The following is a 19,033-nucleotide window of genomic DNA, read 5'->3' on the forward strand; positions in this document are numbered from 1 at the left end:
TAGCCGGGCACTGCAGGGCCCAGAGGCTGCAGAGGCCACAGCTTGAGGACTGGCGCTGGCCAGAGCAGGAAGCGTAAGCAGACAGCAGGTGCTGCTGCCCCAGTCCATGTACAGTGACAGGGACTCACTTTAAACCCAGTTTCTAGAAGGGCTGAGCCAGTGATGAGCTGCCAGAAGCTCAAGAACCGGGTCCTTCACTCGCGCCAGGTCTCCGGCAGCACGTCCTGCAGTCCCTCCGGGTCTTCGGTGGCACTGAAGGACCCGCCGCCGAAGACCCGGAGCGAGTGAAGGACCCGCTGCCAAAGGGCCGCCGAAGGCTCAGTAAAAATTCACAAGGGAGCCTCCCCAGCCAAGAGCTCAGGCGGGAGGGACAGGTCCGTCCCGCCTGAGCTTCCCCACTCCTTTAACAACCGGTTCTAAACCGGCTTCAAAATTTAACAACTGGTTTGCGAAAACCGGTGTGAACCGGCTCCAGCTCCCCACTGGGCTGAGCATGTGTTCCCGGGAAGGGTGAATGTGACTGAGGCTCAGGGCAGGCAGATGGTAGGTGGCTGGGACAATGCAGCTGGATGCCTGTTTGCCCAGCCGAGAGCCCAGAGATTGCATCTAATTTGTCAGCATGTGGCAGCTACCCTCACCTTCAGCCAGCAGGTCCCAGCATGTGCTGTGGCCAGGCCGCACTGACGCAGGGAGCAGCGTGGGCCAGACCCGGTCTCCATGTGCCATGGCTAGGCACTGAGGAGAGCCCAGAACAGCCGCGTTCCCCAGGAGAGGCCAGAGTGTGCTGTGCGATGGGCTCCTACCAGCCTGTCCCAGCTGCGGGACTGACATCCCTGCTGTTTCTGCCCTCTGGCAGCTGCAGGCACTGGCCCCATTTCAGCCTCAGGCTCCGTCTGGTGTCAGGGCTCCGGCAGTGCTGCCTGGAACAGGGATTAACTACCCCTTTGGGGCAGCAGAAGCCCTGGCTAAGGGCAGGCAGCACCGCCAGCCTGGGGCACGTGGAGCTGTGGGATGCTTCCCCTGGGCTCAGTAGACTCTGCTGCCTGAGTCACCTAGGGAAGATGAGCTTGTTGGCAGCAGCCTGGTAAATCCACTTGGACGTGGAGGGCAGTGTGGCTGAGTGGTCAGGGCCGGGACCAGGCCCGAGGGTGGCAGGATTCTCCTCACCTCTGCCATGGACTCTGCGAGGCTGGCCAAGGTGGTCGCCTTGGAGGCGAAATGCGAGCTGGGGCCCCTCTGGTGCAGTGATGCACCCATCCACAGTGGCTTCCTCCTGCCATCTACCAGCAGCTGGTATGAGGCTGGGCTCCCAGCTTGAAACCGGCAGTGCTACCCTGTAGGAAACACAGGTGAGCTTGGCAAGAAGCCCAAGGCTGCCCACCTGGGCCTGATAGGAGAGAAAGAGGGAGAGTTCTGGCCCAGCTGAAGAGTTGTGGGTCCCAGAGCAGGCTTGGGATGAGGCCAGTTCTCAGGGCAAAGCTGGCCCTTTGAATGCTGCCTGCAGGCCAGCCCCTGCAAACTGCCTGTGTCCGCCGGCTCCTCCAGCTAACTCCCGCAGCAGCTGTGGGGGTCAGTGGGAGGCAGAGGACAAGCAGACCCTTCCCTCCGCCTGCTGGGGCCTGAGGGGAAGTGGAGCCTGCCCTGCAACAGAGAAGGAAGGAGTCCGAGCAGGGCATGACCGACAGCCAGTGCAGCATGGACATGCTGCCTCTTTATTACACAGTATGTAACATAGCAGCAGCGCTGTGGCATGCACAATTTACATGCAGATACGAACAGCCTTTACAGAGCAGTCAGCTCCTGGCCTGCCGTCGCAATAAGCTAGTTCCAGATATACAGAGTAGTGTGTCTGGGGCATACGCGCAAGCCAGCAGATAAACCCATCCCTTCCCCTCCTGTTGTCCAGCTAGCTCCTCCCTCCCGATGCAGAGCTAGCCTCAGCCCTGAGAGAAGCCCCAGGAGGCCGGACATTCCTTCATTCCTCGTGTTTCCCCATGGAAATCCGGCCAGACCCACTTTCAGCTCTACATTACACATCCAGTCACATCCTTGAACTCACCCCCCAGCTCCCAAAGAGGGAGGCACCTTCCCAGCTGCAGGGAGACGGGTAGCAGCCTGCCAGAGCGCACACAACTCGGACAGTTTTTCACAAGCCGCCCCACGGCCAGAACAGTGTTGAGGAAAGACACAGATGGTGGGAAACCAGGGCATTCCCCGTCAAAGCCACGAGATTGCTCTGCAGGGAGGGTCTTCCACGGGACACACAAGACAGCCAGAGCCCCTCGTGCTGACCCAGCCGGGGCAGGGAGGAGGAAGAAACGTAACTAGCTGCAGGCAGCAGTAGACAGTCTCCTCTGCAGACCTGGGGAGTTTGACTTTGGCAAGGAAAGAAACTGGTGTCCATGTGCCAGGGGCTGTCACAGAAGCGGGCACTGTACTTCAGCGTAGGATTCACACTGCAGGCCCCAGGAGCAGAGCAGCAGGGGGCTGTGGGTGAGGACTGAGGGCAGGGGGAGAATGGGCACTGGCCCTGTGGGCACTAGGCCTTGGGCCCCCCAGTTCACCACCACCAGCAGCTTTATTGTTATGCTGATTCCTTTGCCCGCCGGCCACGGTGCCTGTGTCCTTGCTAACCTGATAACGTGAGAGACTGGAGGTCAGAGCATTTTCAAGGCCTACTGCCATGCACAGTTTCCCCTAGTTTAATCCCCCACCCCTCTTTGGGCCTGTGAAGCTTCCGGATTGGTCCCTATAACGCAGATCAACTCCAACCAGGGCAAGAACACTCCGACCAGCACACCACCCCGCACAGGCTAGCTGTCTATAAAACAACTGAGACAACCCCGAGGCAGGTCAAGCAGCACCAAGAGCCCTGGCGTGAGGCCCTTCTGCTGGGGGGAGCGACCCACGCACGGCTGTGCCCACCCTGAGCTGGACAAACCACTAGGGGAAGAGGAGCTGGCAAGAGAGGGCACAAGGAGACACAAGGACACAAGCCTTGGCTACCACTGGTAGGAGAAGACACTTTGGCAGCAGCAGAGTGGCCGTTGGCACAGCTTGGCACCTACAGCAGCGGGATCAGTCACACCAAGGGACAGGAAAAGCTGCTACACAGCAGCCCAGGATTACAACAGCTTTGGGACGCGAGTGACACCTCACACGGTACTCATCCTCTGCCTGCAGCAGGGGCCGGCTGCTTTCCCGCCTGCTGCTGCCACGGCCACCACATAGCATGACTGGGGCTCTGTGCCTTTACACACAGCTTCAGAGGGGACCCCCAGGACTGAAATCCACAGCGCCTGACAGCCGGAGCTGCACAGTCTGCCTCTGTGACCAAGTCCTTCTGTGAGAGCCAGTTGCCCCCTGCAAACCATGCCAAAGGAGGGCAGCCGGGGGGAATGGCAGGGAGAGCGTGGGACATGGAGCTAGGATTCTGGGCCACGTGCTCAACAAAATTAAAACAACCAACAATCAGGCAGTGTTTGGATTACAGCCCCGGAACCCCCCGACCCGGGCGAGGGGTTACAGCCCCACCACGCCCAGTGCTGCTGTCCGTCATTTTAACTGCAGTGTCCGGGCCGCGGGGACACTGGCACCCTGGCTACCCGCCATCCTGAGCCTGGAGAGCACAGGGCCCAGCATGCACAGCTCCAGCCAGATCAAACCTTCCGCAACCCAGTGCCCCTGCAGGCTGCACCTCAGGGCCCAGATGAAGGGAGCCAAGGGGCTACACTGCCCCCTGCAGTGTCTGGGCTGGGCCTTGCCGGCTGCTGAGAGAAGCCGTTCAGAGGCTGTGTACAAAAGGGAGCCAGCAGAGCCGTGACTTCCGTGGCCCTTCCAGAACGGCAGCTGGCTTCCCACAGGAGCAGTTTCTTTCCCAGCATCAGGGCAGGGTCTGCAACACACCTGGGACAGTAGGCTGGCTTCACCCCGCTGACTGACAGACTCAATCTGGTGGGGCTGCAAGCAGTTTTCCCACGGGAGCAGGCAGCTGCCTGACACACACTAGAGAGCCTGTACTCGCCACGCTTCCAGCCATGCCACTGTGCACCGCAGGCAACAGCCAGGAGAGAAAGGGGCGCTCCCGGAGCAGTGCTCATCCCACACTTGGCCCCAGGGCTCTGGCTGCTCTCAAGCAGGCCCTGAGCGGAGATCTGCCGAGAGAACTCACTGTAGCCACTCAGCAGCTACATTCTGAGACTGAATCAAGCAGTGGAGGAACCGTGGCCCCCGGATTAAGTCCCACGTATGCAGCAGCATGGCATGGCCACAGGCAGGCCCTGAGACCTGCACCCTGACAATGCAGTTGGCTGGGCAGATCTCAGCAGGCTCTGATAGAACTCATGCATTGAGTAAGAAGTCGCCCGAGGGTGGCTCCTCTCTCAAGCGCTAGCCTGGACTGGGCCCTTCAGAACTCAGAGTGGTCCTGGGGGCTTGGCTCAGGGCAATCTTGCTATGCTTTGCATGCCCTGGGGGTAATGTACAGGGGGGAGGCCAGCCAGCGGGTGAGCACAAAAGCAGTTGTGAGCGAAAGGACGTGGGACTCGCTAGATCACATTTGTAACTTGGGCAGACAAGAGGACGTCCTGCTCAGGGTTCTCTTCCAGCAGCTCCACGCACCGAGAACACTACAGAAACAGGCTTCTGCCCTAAGGAAGAAGTTTGCAAACCCCTCCATCCACACTCCTCACTGCCCCAGTGAATCCTCCCTGAGCCCCCGGGCTTCCAGCTCACCCCTCTCGGCCTCTCTGCCCCTGAGCTCCAAACAGAGGACAGAGAACTTCAAGGCACCAAGATTGCAAGACCAGACAAGCTGCCAATTATAACCGAGGATTCAAATCGATACTCCAGACTAATACAACACACAATTAAACTTACAAAATAAATTCCCCTTAAGAAAAAGAGACCAATTTAACATGCATCATTCTGGTCCTACAAAATAAGGCACCAGAGCTTAAAAATGAACTTCCAATTGTCTCTGATATAAAAGGATTTCCCAAGTGTTAAAGGCAGTTGAAGTAAGAGTGCATAACGGGGAGTTGTCGTCACTAGCTTTGGACTGGCGGCCTCATGCCTGGGCTCCCGTGGCTTTCTGGATCAGGGGGATCTGCAGGGTGGGAGGAGAGAAGCTGTTAAGAGCATTGCAGTGGGACACGGAAGGTGAGAGAGCCAGCCCCAGGCTCTCGGGCTGAGACTCTGCAGCCAGAACAAAGGCTGGGGACGACGGGGAGAAAGCCGTCAGGGAGAGGGGAAGACATCAGAGACACAGGTTTGAGCTTTGAGAGGTGGAGGGCACACTGAAAGCCCCCTTCTGCCCCCACAGCACATCATGGGAAGGGATCTCCCTTGTTCCCTTCCAGGAACTGCAGCCATGACTTGGCCAGGAGTGTGGGGCCACCAACTCTGCACAGTGACCCCCCAAGCAATGTTGGTCAGAGCAGTGGAGAGCTTCCTCAGTCCGATAACATTCAAAGGGTGTAGGGAGGGGTAGGATCGAAGGGGTTTCTAACTGGTGCTGTGGATATGTAATAAAACCACAAAGAAAGCTAAGGGCAGGTCCCCTGAAGTGGGAAGAGGCCTCAGCTCTCCATGTGACAGCCCCGCTGGTCCCAGCTCACCTTGGACAGATCGACGCCAGTGAGGGCATGCACAGATGCGGGGATCTCAGCCAGCAGACGGTTCAGATCAGACGTCACCTTGTTATTGTCACCACTGAGGATAACAACCTCGTCCACTTTAGCCAGCGGAGCGGCCACCTTGGCAGCGATCTGTGGAGGCGCAGGGGAAGGAGATCAGAATGAACCAGGGACCTTCTTTTCCAGCAGGAGGGGGCTGCTTGCAAACTTGCTGGCCAGACTTCAAAAAGGTTCAGGTATAAAAGTACACCTGCAAGCATGTCCCCATTGGTGCCTGACTGCAGGAAGGCTCTGAGCACCCGATCTGGCCCAGGACTTAGCCACCAGGCGCCGGCACGGTGCGATTCACAGGCGCAGCAGAGCCAAACCTTTCACCGACCTTTCCCACAGCCCCCTCCCTGCAGAGAGGCTGGCTCAGCGACTGGCGTTTGAGCCTCTCACCTGTGGCAGAGCATCCAGCACCAAAGCCATCTTGGCCGCGTCACCGTACTGCTGGTAAGCCTCTGCCTTCAGCTTCATTTTCTTCGCGTCTGCTTTCCCAATGGCTTCGATGACAGAGGCCTCTGCCTCACCAATTTTGCGAATCTTCTCTGCTTCGGCCTGTGCAATGAGAACCTGCTTCACCCTGGAAAGGAAACAACCCCTCCTTGGAAAGAGCCCAGAGTCCCGCTCCTTAGCAGTGCGCTGCTGTGGATAGGAGGGCTTCTGTATAGTAGGGGTCGGAAGGGCCCTCGAGAGCCCCCTGGGCCAGGCTCAGCATGCTGGGACTCCCACTGCTCCCAGTGCAGGGTTCAACTCAAAGGTAGCTACATTTGCTCCCATGCAACTCAGGCTCTTCGCATGCTGCCAGACTGAGTTTGGGCACCTGTACCCGCTGGGCCACTCACTTCTCGCCCTCGGCGATCTGCTGCATGCGGTGTGCCTCGGCCTCTGCCGGCCGCTTGATGGTGGCTGTCAGCTCCTTGTCCATCCGGATGATCTCCTTCTCCTCAACGTCAATCTGCTTCCTGCGCTGCACCACCTCGATCTCAATCTCCTCCTGGCGGATCTTCTGCTGCTCCCGGGCACCCTGCAGCTCATAGGCCAGCTGGGCTTCGGCAGTCTGTACACAGAGGGGAACAGCACACAGCCGGGACTCCAAAGGCTTAGCTTACAAAGCTGTTAGTTCTGCCTGCCCAAGCCTAGCTGAGACCTCAGAGGCATGAAGAAGGGGAACCCCTCCTTGTGCTATCTGCCTCCTAGGACGCTGGATATCCTGATCTAGACAACCCCAGAGCTCAAGTGACTGCCCCAGCACCAGGGATTAATGGATGGCTGGAGCGCAGCGCTCCCCCTTCTCAAAGGTCACCTGATTCCAGACTTTCTCCCAACCTCACTCACTCACCCAGTCAGCAAGCTCGAGAGGTGACAGTTTCCCCTTGCAGCAGCTGCTGCCCTCGCTTTCCCCAATATGGGGAAGGAATACAGCTCCCTGGGCTATTTTAGGAGTTTGCGATGTCTGCATCTGTAGTGGGAGCAGGAGCTCTGAACCTGGCTCTGAGGAGATCAGCAGCATTGTTCTTCCCTTGCTATTGCAACTGAGAACACAAAGTCACTTCAGGATTTCCAGCCCTGACCCACTTGTCCATTTACAAAGGCTCTTCGTGCCCACCCTTAACCCTAACTGAACAGAAAAGCTTGGCCGCTGACCCAGTGACAGATTGACATTGCTGCCTTCACCAGCAAGGGAAGCAGAAGGACCTTGGCGGAGAGGAGACAGGATGACCTGCAAATGCCTCACCGCCCAGAGTGAGTGGCCTCGGCCTAAGAGGTGTAAGAGCCTGCAGAGAAGAGAAGAGGTAACTGCTCTCTTGGGAAATCAAAGACGCTCCCTCTCTCCTGAAGGGAATCCTCCCTGTCCCATCCTGGGAGCTGGAGTCACAGCGAGGTGTTCTCCCTACCAGCTAGTCCCAAGCAGGGCTTGGAGGAGCCCGTGTCCTGTCCCTTGGAACACTCTTCCACTCCGCTCTCCCCCAGTCCCAGCTAGCCCCCCCGATATGGGAGGGGAGGAACGTGCTGTGAGGAGCACTCAGAACTCTGCTGGGCCAGCGACTGCCCAGCTTTGCTCAGACTTTCTCCATGTGCCCAGCCCCTTGTCCCCCTCACTTCCAGGAGCTAGTGGCTGACAAGCACCAGAACACATCAGGGCCAGTTGGATTCCACTTGGGAAACCTCAGGCTAAGGCAGCACTTGTCTAACTGGGAAACTGACCCCACCTTTTCTTGCACCTCGTGGCTAATGAACCAGCCAGTTCAGGTGCTCTGAGCATTTCTCTTCCTCCCTTCTGAGGCAGTACACATCGCCCTAAGCATCCAACACATCTGCAGAGCTGCCAGGCCTGGGGAACCTACGGTTTCTTACTCAAAGGATTTGCCAATACTGCAACTAACCTGGAATGTAGAGTCTACAAATCTGTTTGACAAGCGACATCTTCAGCATTTATCAGTGTAAAAAGGGAGAAAAGATGACTAACCACAGACCCCAGAGAAGGGCAGCTAGAAAGAACCCACTGCTATTGATCTCCAAGTCAGAAGTCCAGCCAGGGGGAAGCAGGACGCTCTCACCTTAATGTTAATCTCCTGGCTGAAGGCAGCCTTCTGCATCTCAAAGGCCCGTTTGGAATCGGCCGTTTTAGTGTCTGACATGAACTTGACGTCCAGCATTTCCCTCTTGCACTCGGCCTCCTGCAGGAAGGAATCACACCACACACTCAGATACGCGAGGACATCAGCAGCCTTGGCAAGCAGCTGAAGGATGACACTCCCTTTGGGGGACTGCTGCTGAACGTACCCGAATGCCGGCATCTCGCTCAGCCTCTGCCACGCCAATGTCGGCATCTCTCTGAACAACGGCTGTTTGAGTCTTACCCAGAGAGCTTAGATATTCCACCTTATCGTACACATCCTAGACAGAGGGAGATACTTCAAAATCATCTACGGCAAGTCATTCCATCCCAGACCCCCACCCCTCCTTCCCAGAGCACCCAGTGCTCACAACAACAAAGCAGCCGCTTCGCTCCAGGATATGCAAACCTGCCTTGCCAGCCTGCCTGGGAACTGAAGAGATGCAAAAGGGGGAAGGTTACCACGCTGAGGAGGCAGAGGAGCTCTCTGTGCAATGCTCTTGTGACTCCCACATGATAGGGGAACTGCAGCTATGTTTACAGAGCCGGCCCTGGTGGGGCGCTGAATTCCAGCACTTTGCATACAGAGAACTGAATGTATGGCCCATATTGTATACCAGTCTGCAGCTGCTGTTATGGAAACTCTAGCAGGGCACAGGCAGACTGTAAATCCTACAGAGACCTTTCCAAAGAAGTTAGGACCGATAGGTTACTGCCCCAGAAGCATTGCCAATTGGCCCAGTGGGTTCTCCTTGTCCAGCTGTGGGGTTCCCTTTGCCCGGCTGTACCTTGATGGTAAAGCTCAGGATCTCGATGCCCATGCGGCCCACGTCTGGAGCTGCCACCTCCCGCACCAGCTTGGCAAACTGATCCCTGTCCTGATAGATCTGTTCAACTGTCAGGGTGCCTGGAAAAGGAAACAAAGCCAAAGCGCTATTGCACGAACAATGGGAAAAGCACAATAGGTGGGCAGTAAGCTTAGGAGGTACCAGGGAATGAGAGGCCCCGTGTTATCTCCCAGCTGTTCAAGAGCTGGGAAAAGGGGGGTCAGGTTTGGATGCGACAGCACAAACATTTGCCCAGGCTTCGCCAGGCCTGCCTACATCTCAATTTCACACTTTCCCATGACGAGGAAGATGCCAGAAACTCCGACTATGAAAAGCAGTTGTTCAGAGTGATGCTGAAAAGCTTAGCTTGTTTCTCTAGCACCCAGAGGGCAGCGAGGGAAGCAGCCACCGAGAGCTGCACACGCAGAGGGGAAACGCCGTTCAAGGCGCTGGCTACTGTGACGTCAGCGGCAGGGTAGTTGCACCACACCTAGGATGGATCGCAGATGCCCCTCTAGCGTTTGAAGGACCACGTTCTTAATGTCTTGGACATTCTTCCCCAAGAACTGCTCACACGCCACAGCCAGCAGCTCGCTCTCGGTCATTATTTTCACCTGGAGAGAGGAGAGGGAACAGTGAGATAAAGGTCAGTCTAGAGGAACAGGCACCCGGCAACAGCAGCAGCATTGCCACCAGGGCCTCCCAAGCTCCAGGCACTCCAGGGGACCCGGCTATTTCCTTAGCACCAACAGCAAGAGTGCAGGACACACAGCTGAACGAGCACTGGCAGTCATTGCTGCTACGGAACGGCTGCTGCAGAGCGAGCAGAGATGGAGAGCAGAGACAGAGACCTCTCCAAACCCATGACTACAGCTGCCCTCTGCAGGGTGGATCACTGCAGTCACCTCCACGTCAGTGCAGCAATAGTAGGTGACTCCACTGGCCAGTGCCAGAAGCTGGTCCAGTGCGCACGCCAACAGGACCCAATCAAACCTAACAGGTGAAAAGTATTGCAGAGGTGACCTGACCAAGGCCACCATTACCATGCAGATACCAAAATACATGAGAGAGAGGTTTACCCAAGGAGCAACGTACAATGCACATTTAATTACCTTCCTGCTTCTCGCTCTTCCTTCGCTAGGGCTACTCCTTCCACAAACAAACGCCGGAGAATGAGAAAAACCCAGATTTGTCCAAGGAGCACTTGGAAATCAATGTTCCAAGTCACGTTCCAAATGAGAAACGGCACCCGGGGCGGGCCATCAGACACGGGGTCTGCTGGGCTCTGACCCTGCCCATCACAAGAAGTTTGCCAGCCAAGCCTGCAAGCGGCCCAGATGAGGAGCTCAGCCTGTCATGGCAGTCCAGCTCACTACTGGGAGACGAGACCGTCGTCTCCCCAAAGGGTACAGTCACCCCTGGAGGCCCCTGGGGGAACTGGGTCCGACCAAGGAATCATCATGACAAGGTCACTGGTCAGGTCAAGCTCTCTTGCAATCTCTCTGCAGTAAAACACAACAACTTTCAACTCCCAGCAGCTTTTCCATTAAGATAATCCAAGATCCATGTACCCGCCGGGCTCCAAGATGGTTCTCTTGGTATGGGACATGCTCTTTTAAGATAAACTTAGTTTAAATTCAAACCTTACGGAGCACGTTACCCTGTGGAGACCCCAGGCACACACTGCAGCTGCTGCCACGCCGTGCTAACGGCGTGGCCGTGGAGTTCTATTAATCTAGCATGTAGCTGCCTTTTGTTAACAGAGAGCTGCAGCTCATGGAAAAAGCAGATCCCAACATGCTATGCTCCATCTTAATCTGAGTGCCCACTGCTGATTACTACGGTGAAGCATTGCATGCTGTGACCTGAAGTTTCCATGGGTTATGTGACCCAGGGATCTCCTGATGCCAACTAGCAGAGGGCACAGGGGTACACAGTGATATAGGGATCCCCGGGGTTCACTGAAAGAATGCCAGGCAAGGTGTCTCCTGAAAGCCTGTGTCAAATGCTCACGAAAATCACTGATGGAGGTAGGAAAAAGATTCGGGAGTTATGTAATATTCTAAAAATGATGTTCTCTAGGCCTGCTAGTTAAAGGCAGGTCACGCAAAGGCAGTGTGCCTGGAAACAGGCTTCTGCAGAGTGGAGGGGGAACCATCTCTCCCAGAGGACCATTGTGTGTCTTACAAAACAGGTCTATTAGCACACCGAGTCAAATGTTAATGAAGAGCTTGTGGAGATTTCAGAAGGAAATAAACAGGAAGAGGTAAATGGAGGGTGGGGGGAGGCTCTTTTCAGGTGAAGAACAAAGGTCTGGGCTGGTATATCTGGGGGGTGCACAGAGATGCTCTTCCATCCTTCAGGCAGTGAAGACAAGTTGCCAGTGAGCTTGATCTTATGAAGGGCGGGGTGGGAATCACAGCCATCTTGGCTGAAAACGCTGGGAAAAGGACGTGGAGCGAGTTGTCCTGTGGGAGACCGGGAAATGTCTTGTGAGTTACGTTTACACACTAGCAAGCCTGTTACGATTCCCTTGTATATGTAACCTTGTCTCCAGTGTAATTACTTTCTATCATTTGAATCTCTGCTCTTCCATAATAAACGTGCTGTGTTCACTATGAAGAGATCTATGTGCTATGTGTTAAGGGGACCAGTAGTAAGTGGTGTGTACTGTTCCTTTAGGAGTAGGGACTCTGAGTGTTCAGTGGATCAGGGGCCGGGTGCTCCCCCCCGGGCGCTCTGGGGATGGTGTGTGCCTACTGCTAACCTGCACATAGTGAGGCCTGGCTGGTGGAGTCAGGGAGCTGATCCACAACCACAGACAAGGCTTCCTCACGCCAAGGGCAGGTGGTAGCAAGGTGCCTCGCAGCCCTGGGTATCCCGGGATGCGTCACAGGCTGCCACTGCACAGAGGACAGCTCGAGCCATCTGCACCTTCTCACGCTACTTAGAGGTGACTCTTGAGCAGCTGGCAAGTTGCTCTGGGCTCCTCGAATTGAGCCGTTTGTGGCGGAGGGCCTCATTCCATTACGAGAAACGAAACCCTGCTGGGCCGGGTCTCTCGTCAGCGCTGCCACATTCATAGCACCGCAAGGAGGATGGATTCAGCTACCACTGGCTAAGATTCTGACACTGCCCTGAGGCTGAGAGTCCTCCAACAATTTCAAAGCACTGCACGAAGCACTTCCGGGGCGCAGCTGCAGAAGTTCTAGATGGGTTTTCCTAGATGTCTCACCCTACCACCTAGGGGAGCAACGTTCAGGGCTTCAGCATGTAGAACTGACCAATGAAATTGTTTTTAATTGTTCACTCAATTGATATAACTTCATAAGTAAAGTTTTATGAATGAAACTACATTCATTCATAAGCCAGGTACCCCAATAACTGGCTAATTGAGTTTCACTTTCAATCCAATTGCTGCTTAAATCACTGAAACTTGCACTGCTTCAACATTGTAACTTCTGCTCACGGTCATTCATTGTACTTGTCTATATTGTAACTTCTGTTCACTGTTTGCCATTCCTTACACTTGCCCATCTTGTAACCCAAACTCCATTTTAACTTCTCCCAAACTCCATTTTAAAATGCTAACTCCATTTTTGCAAAACCCTGCTGTAATCTTGTTAGCGTAGTTTAGATGTGTGAATGAGGTATGTATGGATGATGGACTCAACCTCCAGCCCCAGCCAGTCCTGATGAAATAAAGTGTAAACACCAATGGCTGAAGGTGCAGACAACAGCCCTGACAAAGCAAGAAGAGTCCACCCTCAAAAGAAAAGAACAAAAGTACAATTGAAGAAACATCAAAGCCAGGTCCCAGGCTGAAAGTCATGTCTGCAATAGACGGGTGATCAATCACATCGGACCCAGAGGCAGCGTGACACAGCAAGACCTATAGACTCTGGATTCAAACTGAAGCCTACAAAAAGGATGGGTGAGATGGAAGACTTTGGAGGGTAACACTCTGCTGCCAACATGGAAGGGCATTGGTGCGCGCCCAACAGAGACCCAGCCCTTCCTTGTGCCCAGCTTTCCTGGCCAGTTAGCCGCCACAAGCTACAAACTCAAGCTACATTCAGGACTGGTAACTATACAGCAGCTGCAGAACATTTGGGGGGGGGGGTGTGTATATACACAGGTATTAGATATTGGTTATTGGTCATAAATCAAATTGTGTTACAATAAACGTGACATCTTGTCTTGTCCCCTGAAACGATCCTGTGCAGTTCTGTCAGTATAACAAGCACGCTGCCCAGGCAGAGGGTGCAGACTTAGTGCTGGGAGAGGAAAGGGCATTGCAGTTCTCTGAAACGACCCTTACATCTAATCATAAATGATCTGGAAAAGGGGGTAAGTAGGGAGGTGGCAAAGTTTGCAGACAATTCTAAATTACTCAGGATAGTTAAGTCCAAAGCTGACTGTGAAGAGTTACAAAGAGATCTCACTACACTGGGCGACCGGGCAAGAAAACGGCAGATGAAATTCAACGTTGAGAAGTGAAAAGTAATGCATGTTGGAAAACAATCCCAACTGCATGTACAAAATGACGGGGTCTAAATTAGCTGATGCCACTCAAGAAAGTGATCTTGGAGTCATAAGAATATGAAAATGACATTCTGGGTTGGACCAATGGTCCGTCTAGATCAGTATCCTGTCTTCCATCAGTGGCCAGTGCTGGATGCTTCAGAGGGAATGAACACAACAAGGCAATTATTCAGTGATCCATCCTTTGTTGTCCAGTCCCAACTTCTGGCAATTGGAGGTTTAGTGGCAACTGGAGCCTGGGTTGTGTCTCTGACCGTCTCGACTAACAGCCATTGACGGACCTGTCCTGAATGACTAATTCTTTTTTGAACCCAGTTATACTTTTGGCCTTCACAACATCCCCTGGCAACAAGTTCCATAGGGAAACTGTGATTGTGTGAAGAAATACTTCCTTGTGTTTGTTTTACACCCACCAACTACTAATTTCACTGCGTGACCCCTGGTTCTTCTGTTACATGAAGGGGTAAAACAACAATTCCTTGTTTACTTTCTCCACATCATTAATGACTGTATATCCCCCTTGGTCGTCTCTTTTCTAAACTGACCAGTCCAAGTCTTTTAATCTCCTCATACAGAAGCTGTTCCATACCCTTAATCATTTTTGTTGCTCTTCTCTGTACCTTTTCCAAGTCTAATATATCCTTTTTGAGATGGAGTGCCCAGACCTGCATGCAGTACTCCAGCTGTGAGATTGCCTTATTTCCAAGAGAGCAATCTGTGGTTGTCACACAAGAGGGGGTCGCAAGGGCCATGCAATGCAGAGTCCCTGCTCAAGTCAGCTGTCTTAGCACATTCAGCCTGGGCTTCAGACCAGGACTCTTGCAAATACCACAAACAATTGTACAGACTCGACAGCAGAATGCACAGCACGAACCAAGATCAACCGCCGCTGTGCGTCTTCCAACAGCTTCCCTTCATAAAAGAGCCATTTCAGTGCAATCGAGTCACTGAATCCCTTGTGCTTCAGCACTGGGACACTGCTCTTAGCTCTGCATCTCAGGTGCACTCCCAGAGATGGACATCATATCTGACACCCCTCTTGGGTAGAGGGACCCTGCAGTCCAGCTGCCTTGACCCTGGAACCAGTGCCTCAGCCCCCCGCTGCTTAGACACGTTTCCCCAGGGTCCACCTGGCTGTGGGAGCTCTGGTTGCAGGGATGACGTGGCAGTAAAGCAAGGAACACCAGCTCAACCAAAGAATCTCTGTAACCACTAACAGTGGATTCTTAAAAAGCGAAGGGTTACAGATTTATGGAAACACTCCCATATGCAACCCCCCAGTTCGATCTCACCACTCCTGTGCGACCTGGCTTTGGTGTTAGCATCCTTAGGCCAGGCACCTCTTCCTGCCAGCTTGGCCTTGTCTTTTGAATGCAACAGTCACAAGGCCTCTGAGCTCACAGAACCCCCTCCTTAACTGAAGTCTCTCCTCTTAACTGGTCAAGTGGAGAAACTGCAGCTGTCCCAGCTGTTGTTTAGGTTGGTGTGTAGTGAGTCCTCCTGGCAGCAAACTTCTTGTTCCTGTACAGAAGAACCATTTAGAGCGGAGGACCCTCTAGGAGGTGTCCCACCCCCTAGCAAAGCACGGTGCCCAGAATAGACTGCCTCTGTCAGGACCAGACTCGTTTTCCCAGCATGTCTTGGATGGAGGTCACAATACATAAGTGACAGGAAGTTTACAGTCCAAATGGCATCATAACACCAAACGGAGTTTATGATTTGAACCCCACATACCTCCAGCCTGTCACATAGGGCACAGCCACAGCAAGTGATTTTTTTCAAATACCATTCAAACAATTAAAGGAATTTTCAGCAGGCATGAAGTCGAAGTGCTTCTGCAAAAAGAGTCCCATTTTAGCCAATCAGTATTGCCACCCCCAGGTCAACCTGGCATTAAACGAGCAAAGGCACAAGCCAGCCAGCTGCAGGGTTTAGTGTAGAGGTACAGATCAATACTGCCAATCCCAGTGTGTCCCAAAGCACCCCACTGACACAGAAAGTGATGTGCTACCAAGTGTTAAAGGGTCACTGCCCAGGGACATTCTTTTTGAAGCGTGTCCTTATTTATGTTACAAACACTTTAGAGTATCAGAACAAAGCATCAAACTTTTCTGGAGTAAGATCCTTTGTTTGCTTGATGCATGCCTTAGAGAAGGCAAACAAACTAGTCAGTTCCACTTTGGTTTCTTGTCAGTGTCATTTTCTATCTTTATGCACTAGTACAATACCGCAGTGGAACAATGCAACACAAAGGAAAAAAGTTGATTTACTTTAAAAGCCTTTCTAATGGAACTCCATAAAGTTATGGAAATATTTGTCTTATTTTGTAGGTCTCCCCACCCCATGCTTAAAACCTATATAAGCTACATGTGACCAGTGGATTCCTTTACAATTCTACCCCAAAGAGTTACAAATCCTTAAAATTAATTCTTGATCCAGAGGACAGCAACACATTTGTTATTGGGGTTCTTGTTTTTGGCAGCAAAGAGCAATGAGTGCTATGAGAGGATACAAAATAAATCAAGTGAGCTCTGCATTGGATTTTAAAATGGGACATTCAGCAGCCCGTGTCATAGCAAACGCTGAATCAGTTGGTATCATAGTCAGCTCTCCATTATACTATTGCCACAGTAAAGCCACTGGCAATCAGGGTTTCCTAGGAAAGAATGCTGCAGAATTAGATCAGAGTGAGGGCTGGCTACTTAGACAACGTTTATGAAAACAGGAGAGTCTCTGGATATATGAAACCAGAGTGTGAAGTGCACAACTACCTGCATTTGGTCCTCACTTTGGCCCAATATGCAAGAAATTCTGTTATGTGAACGTTAGCAGTCAAGTGGAAATTAATGATTTGCTAAGACTGACATATACAGTTTACATTGTGTTAGCACTTTCCATCTGAAGTTCTCAGAGTTTTTCCAGATGTTAATGAATTAATTTGCTGTCCCCTGAAAGGTAGTTCAGTACCATTCCTATTTTAGAGAGACAGCCACATAGTGGTTAACTGGCTTGCCATACAGAACGCCTGGAAGAGATCTGCTGACCCCCAGTCCTGTGTTCTAACCACGACTATACTCTCTGAAGCATCAGTGCGGATACAGGTTATCGTTTGATGACTGGGGCTTGCATACACCCATTCTGCTGCGCATGATAGTCTGGAAATGCCAGTGCGCTCATGTTTGTTATAAAGACAACATTCCGCACTCCCACTTTAGAACAAGGCAGTAGACTTTCACGGGTTTAAGGCCATTTGCTACTTACATTTCTAGGAAATGCAAAGCAACAGGATGTGATTTCAGAACAAAATGGTTCAGTTCTGGGAAATGACAGATAGAGCTCAAGGGGCACTGTGGTACGTTACAGCTTTTAGAAGTAGGTCACGTCATCAATACACACCTCATGCTGCATGAATGAATGAGACAGAACATTGGAAAGGAAGCAATGATTCTGTGGAGGGTGGGAGAAGTCACATCCCTCCCTCACTCCATGGACATGCTGTAGTATGAACTGACAACAGAGACAGTGTTGTTGTCATACAAGAATTCATTTCAGAGCAGATAACCTCTGTTCCTGGACTACAGCAACCTTTTAAGAGGAAAAAATTAGGAGGTAGGTTAGAGGCATGCATTCCTGAAATGATGTTTTGGAGTTACTGTACCTGTGCCACACCTGTGACAGTTAAAGCTACCCCCTCCGCCGTCTCTACGTCCTCGCACCTGGGCTGTAACGTCATTATCTCTAGGGAAATCCTGCCAAAAAACGTAGAACATTTGCACGTTTCCAGGTAACACACTGTCAGCGTTTCCCCTCTACCTCCTGCCCTAGGCTACCTGCCACACTCCTTATAGGTAATGTAAAGGATGCTGTCCAGTGACGCGGTTCATAATTAGAGAGGTCATTTTGGCCAAGGAAGTAAGATTTTCAAATAATGCTTAGACATCATCTAAACAGAGAAAGGCCGGGAAGCCAGATTGAACAAGATAACGTGACCCCCTCCCTTTTACTGAGTTAACTAGCAGGTTACAGGCTAACCCGCAAAGACCCCTCTATCTGAAAGTTTGTATATTACAAATTGCCCAATAAAAAGGCAGCATATGATCTGCTTGGTCAGTGTCACTAGTTTTAAAAGTACAGTATCAGATTGAGAACACTAGGCCAGATTTCATCTCTCTAACTGGAGTAGCTACACAGATACCACAATACCTGTGCAGACCCCATAGGCTCAGACATTCATCAAGAAGTACTCTAGGGAAAGAGCTCAGAGAAGAGTCACAAGTACATTTTAAAGACATCCTGGCCTGTAGTCATCCTTCCCAGTCTCACTGTCCAAGACAGGAGTTGATTTTTTAAATAACTAATGTCCTGGTAATCAGGATATGAAACCCAGGACTGAGAGCCACCCCACTTTGCGTGTATGAGCTTGGGAATTCTAATCCAGATGTAGGTTGTTGCTTCAGGGCAGCTCCAGGCATCCGAGCAGTCTCCCATTTCCTCAGTGACTCAAAGCTTATGGAAATTGAGAGCCCTTGGCCCTCTAGGGCCACGACTACTTTTCAGTATCAGCTAAACAAACAGGAATTTTAAGCTATTGGGCTGTATCAATCCAATCCTTTTTCCTCTTCATTCCTTGCATTGGAATCCTACTAGTTAGGACCAAAGTACACTGGCAGAGCCCTGTGCGTAGGAGGGTGAAGGTCAGTGATTGGAAGAACAGAGGACGCTGCCTGTCAGGAGTTAGATAGAACCATAGAGCTGTGTGCACGCCCCAGACTCCTATGCAGATACATATAATAAAAGGCATTGGAATTTTGAAACCATTATAGGAGAGTAAGTATGACTTGGCTAGCAGCCACTACAAACCAGCTCTGAATCAAATCAAAGAGGCACAGGTCAGAGGGTTTATGTCAGCGAACATCATTTCACACACATGAGATATGAGTAGGCAGCAGTATCCACTGAACAGGCCACTTTACCATTCTGTGAAATCATTCAAATGAACTGCACTGAGTCTGCGCTCTGCAATCACCCTAATTAAACTGGCATGCAGGCATGGGAGCTGATTACACAGATCCTGCTGTACAGTACATACAACTGGGTATCTCTGCCAGGCAAGTTTATAGCTATATTTAACAGTTAATACAGGGCTGTAGTTGTGTTAGGGAACACTTAATTGTCCTATCTACGCTATGAACTATAACAAATATGGTAATGAGTCCCCGATTCTGCTGTAGCTTTAGCGTACATGAGTCCTTGGAGCGGACCAAGATTCACCCCAGTGGAAGGAAACTCACTGATAAATAATAAGCACTTACACAGATGCTTTAGGCGCCATAAAAACATCAGTCAAATGTGAAGCAAAACAA

General features: G+C 52.1%; 1 protein-coding gene across 4 annotated transcripts in view; it reads right to left on the reverse strand.

Moving 5' to 3' along the window:
- Positions 1-1,675: 1,675 nt before the first annotated feature.
- The window catches only part of FLOT2 (flotillin 2), a 31,220-nt gene continuing 13,862 nt past the window's right edge, over positions 1,676-19,033 (reverse strand). For 3 of the 4 annotated variants that reach the window (XM_084651200.1, XM_084651199.1, XM_084651198.1), the window contains 9 exons: positions 17,329-17,419; positions 9,616-9,739; positions 9,087-9,205; positions 8,466-8,579; positions 8,240-8,359; positions 6,524-6,738; positions 6,078-6,261; positions 5,619-5,768; positions 1,676-5,107 (listed from right to left, as the gene is read on the reverse strand). In XM_084651200.1, the coding sequence (XP_084507326.1) occupies positions 5,069-5,107; positions 5,619-5,768; positions 6,078-6,261; positions 6,524-6,738; positions 8,240-8,359; positions 8,466-8,579; positions 9,087-9,205; positions 9,616-9,739; positions 17,329-17,419 (1,156 nt within the window). In that variant the 3' untranslated portion in view covers positions 1,676-5,068. The remainder of the gene's footprint in view (positions 5,108-5,618; positions 5,769-6,077; positions 6,262-6,523; positions 6,739-8,239; positions 8,360-8,465; positions 8,580-9,086; positions 9,206-9,615; positions 9,740-17,328; positions 17,420-19,033) is intronic. The other variant, XM_084651197.1, reaches the window with a different exon arrangement.

This window comes from Lepidochelys olivacea (assembly GCF_965140295.1).
Source record: "Lepidochelys olivacea isolate rLepOli2 genome assembly, chromosome: 17".
In the NCBI taxonomy this organism is placed as follows: domain Eukaryota; kingdom Metazoa; phylum Chordata; order Testudines; family Cheloniidae; genus Lepidochelys; species Lepidochelys olivacea.